We start from the raw sequence: 4,369 nt of genomic DNA, 5'->3' as shown, positions 1-4,369 counted from the left end.
GACTGGGATCTTAAAAGCTTGCAAGCAGCCATCTAGATGCAACAATGGGTCTCTCCTCATCCAGAGCAAAGAAGAATGAAGGAAACCAAAGATTCATGGAAGCATTAGTCCAAGCGACTGGTACACCATGTAATCCTCAGCCTAGATGACTTATGAGACCAGAAGAACTAGATGGTGCCTGGCAACCACTGTCAACCACTTGAAGGCAGATCTATGTAGGAGATCCTGGATAGAGTGGGTGAACAATGTGGAACAAAACTCAAAATAATTGGGGGGAAAAAAGGGTTGAAGTTTGCTGGTCTGATAGAACCTGATGGAACCACTGAGACTATGGTCCCTAGCTGCCCTTCAGGTCTGGAATTAAACCCACTCCTGTGGCTTCCAGCCAAACAAAAGACAAGCATATGAGGTGAACATTTATATTAGGTAGATACACTCCCTGGAGAGAACAATCATGGGAGAATAGAAGGGCTGTGTATATACAGGGAGACAGCTCAGGGGACAGGAGTGGATGGAGAGAAGGACACAGGGAAGAGGTAACTATGGGGAGGAAGTGGGAGGGGAATTGTTGCATTGTGGTAAATTGTAGTTAATGTCATGTAGACGAAGTATATGTGAACTGCTCTATGGAAAGTGAATTTGCACTGTAAACTTTCACCCAAATCACGGTTAAAAAAAAAAAAAAGTGCTATCAGGGGCAAGCAACAACAACAACAAAAAAAACAGCCTATGCAAATATATATATATGTATATTTCAAAGTGTATGTAAAACCATGTTCATTTTACTAAATCAAATAGAAAATGAAAAGTATGCATAAAAATAATCTTTAAAGACATAATCCATAAATTGAGATTAAAATCTTATTTTTGCCCAATTATTTAGATTAAGAAAACCACCAAACTGGCACATTTCATATTTGTATAGCATCACTTACAAAAAGCTGGTAAGATTCAATTCACCACTATTGTTTTTAGTTGAAAACAGATAGTCACAAGCTGTTTCTTCTAGGGGATAATTCTGCCGTTGACCAAAAAGTAAAAAATAAGTCCCATGGCATTCACACACCCTACTCAAAATTTTCAAAATGAATGCTGGCTGACCTGCTGCAGGAAAAGGGAGACTGACCAAAAATGAACGTGAGAGAAAAGATCTTCAGATATAGCTACACACACTAGTGACATTTATATAATAAAAGCTATATTTTGCCTCACGACCACATTACATTATTTTAGTAGTTTAAATTGAAATTCAGGCATATAAAAGTTTAACAAATCACATTGCAGTTATGGTATTTAGTATTCCCAAGATAAGACAGAAAAATTATTTTCTAAATAAAAACGCTGTATTTATAATATTTTTTGTGCCTCAAGGTACTTTGGTGGTACAGTGGTAAGGCATTTGGCTGCTAACCAAAAGGTCAGCGGCTCAAACCCACCAGCTGCTCTGCAGAAGAAAGATGAAGCAGTCTGCTTCTGTAAAGATTTCTAGCCTTGGAAACCCAACGTGGGTCGTTATGAGTCTGCAATGACTCGATGGCAGTAAGTTTGGCTTGGTTTTTGTGCCTGAGAGCACAGGCACCCCTTATCTTCAAACATTTATCAGTACCCTTTGAGAAAGCAGGTGACAAGACTTATAAGGCTCATGTTTTTAGCTTTCCTTCAGTTTAATTCTGAGATGAATATGATATAAATCAAATTAAACTAGGTACTTCCCCTCAGAGCATTCTTACTTGGTAACATTTTGCTGTTCCATTTTCTTATGTGTTCTTTACAACACAGGAAGAGCTGACTGTATTTTTATAACATAGACATATAAATACATAAAGATTTATTTTTATAATTTCTCAGCAATGTAGCTATACCAGAAAGATGACTGATAACTTGCCCTTTGTATCAACTCATGACATAAATGGTCTTGAAGTAACCCAGAGTTATTTGAAGAATTCTTGTGACGCTATCACATTAAGTAGGAGCACCAAATTATTTTAGAAAGACAAGCTGTATGTGCACATATATTGTCTTCTTCAATTATTTTAACTGAACAGACATGTAACATGCATAGTTTTACTCACAGTTATCTCATTTAATCTCATGATCATTTTATGAGACTGAGGTTTTATGAAATAAACCGGGGGCTTTTTAAAAAAAAAAAAATCCTGAGCACCCAAAGAAACTCAAGAGTGGATTATCTGGTGACATTAGCTTGCACCTTCCTCTTTGTTTAGTCAAAGATGGCCAAGAACAATGGGTATTTATTTAGCACCTTATTTCTGCTTTTCAATCTGTTTTCTAGCATGATGGCAGCCAAAACAATGATAGTATGACATTAGGGTGATAATTATCACCCTCCTGCGATATCAGTGGCACAGGTCAGGTAGCTCCCAGCTCCCAACTGAAAGGATCGTCAGGTTAAAGTCCACTTGGGTGACAACTGGAATCTGTATAATATCTAGGGTCCAGGCTAGTAGACCAAAGTGTATTTAAACAGCAGTGTTGCTAAGAAAGAAATAGGCAGATAGATAAGATAGATAGATCAATCTTTATTCCTCAGCAGTAACCAAAGACGGAGAGTGCCACACTGGGCAAGTTACCTAATTCATCTGTGCCACAGTTCCCTGATTTGTAAGTGAGGATAACCGTACTTCCTAGGGTTGTGATGGGGATTAGAGTAAAGCTATTATTATTAACTTTAGTTAATGTGTACACTTCTTGTATCGCTAAGGCATATAAAGGTTTACTTCTTAAGGCAATGTGAAAGCCATCAGCATTTTCTTTATTTTCTTATGCTAAACAGCAGCCACTTCTGTAAACATTAACGTTATGAATGGATTGGATTTCAGCGTCACAAACCTTATTGAACCATTCGGGGCTTCTCTTTTTGGCCAGTGATAATGTTGTGGCAAATCCGGCTAGCATTCCCGCTGCAGCAACAGAACCAAGGAAAATTCCACCTGCCAAGAGTTTGGGGCGGGGGAAGAGGGTTGAAAGAACATATATGAAAAACAACTAACTAAACAAACAAAACTGAACTTTAAAAGATGTGCACGTTCAAGTTTCAGGCACTATTTAAGTCCCATTCAAAATGATTTTTTAAATTCAAGAAAGGATAGCTAAGCAGCTCTTGCTGAACGAAGGTAAGTAAGAAGTTGGGAGATAAAAGAAAGAAAGAAATCCTTTGCTGGCCAGTCGATTCCGACTCCCAGCGACCCTGAAGGGCAGAGGAGAGCTGCCCCTAGGGTTTCCAAGGCTGTCTTTCCAGAAGCAGACTGCCACATCGTTCTGGCGGAGCGACCGGTGGATAGAAGCACTGATCCGCTGCACCACCAGGGCTCCTCAAGTAAACGATACAGATGCGAATCTCGCGCGACTGCATGACCTCTGCACCCGGGGTCATTCTGCGGTACCGGCCCATGTGCAGTGACCGGGCGGACGGTCCCGTCCCCTCGTCCCCGGGGGATGTGGAACTGACCGCTGTAGCGCAGATCAGGTTTCTCTCGGGGGAAAAACAAACACAGTAGGAATTAGAAATGAGAGGGCTGCACAAGGAAAACTGCAGAGACCGGGGAATGAGGCCAGGGTAGGAAAGGTGCTCGCAGGACCTGCCCTCGCCCTTGGGAACCTCCACCCCCACTAGGGTGGGTGTGTGTGTGTGGGGGGGTACTGCCCGCTGCAGCGCAGGCCAGGCCCCAGCGAGCATGCTCTGTCACCCGCACCTTTAACCAAGAAAAGCCGGTCGTTCGAGGATTCTGGAGCCTCCATCCGCGAGGCTGACGCGCCTCCACCGGCGCCCTCCGCCTCCATGCTAGAGAATCGACTACTGCGTCCGGCGCCAAATGGGCCCGGGTGGATGCGCGTGCGAGGCGGAGAGAAAGATTCCGCTGCCCCCTCTTCTCCTGTGCAACCTGCGTATGGGTCCGGGTAACGGTCGCTTTCCCCCGTCCTCCAGTCTCCCACCTGTCCCACTGCCGCGGGGAGGAGAAGATGCTGGGGTGCACCCTGAGTCCCCAGCCTAGCGCCAGGACGGGGTCCTTCAAGGCCAGCTCCTGGGAAGGATCGTTTGCCTGCTCCAAGGTGATGATCCTGGGCTCAGATGCTTTGTTTGAAACCCTGCTCAACCCTAACTTCAGGAGGCAGCTTGCTCCAGGGCTCCGGACCCAGCACGCTTTGGGGCCTGGAGTTCAGATTCCTGACCAGTCTCACACTGTCCTAAGATTTGGCCAGTGCTCACATCCCACAATTTTAAGAAGCAGACCCTCGTTTTTCCTCTACTTTTGTGGGAAGTGCGTAACAGTCCTCATTTTAGTTATAAGTGACAGACTTTATCCCTGAAGCAAACCAGTCCATCAGCCCTGTGGGAATGCACCTGCTT

The 4,369-nt window shown here is 43.7% G+C and overlaps 1 protein-coding gene across 1 annotated transcript in view; it reads right to left on the bottom strand.

The window, feature by feature from the left end:
• TMEM242 (transmembrane protein 242) overlaps window positions 1-3,801 on the bottom strand; it is a 37,037-nt gene extending 33,236 nt beyond the window's left edge. Inside the window, exons 1-2 of the mRNA XM_007953741.2 lie at window positions 3,714-3,801; window positions 2,851-2,951 (exon numbers count right to left, since the gene is read on the bottom strand). Coding sequence (XP_007951932.1) covers window positions 2,851-2,951; window positions 3,714-3,801 — 189 coding nt within the window. The remainder of the gene's footprint in view (window positions 1-2,850; window positions 2,952-3,713) is intronic.
• Between the last annotated feature and the right edge of the window lie 568 nt (window positions 3,802-4,369).

Source organism: Orycteropus afer, unplaced genomic scaffold, assembly GCF_000298275.1.
Source record: "Orycteropus afer afer isolate SDZICR_OR568_19922 unplaced genomic scaffold, OryAfe1.0 scaffold00407, whole genome shotgun sequence".
Lineage (NCBI taxonomy): Eukaryota > Metazoa > Chordata > Mammalia > Tubulidentata > Orycteropodidae > Orycteropus > Orycteropus afer.
Note: the sequence above shows the minus strand (reverse complement) of the source record. Positions and strands in the feature narration are given on the sequence as shown.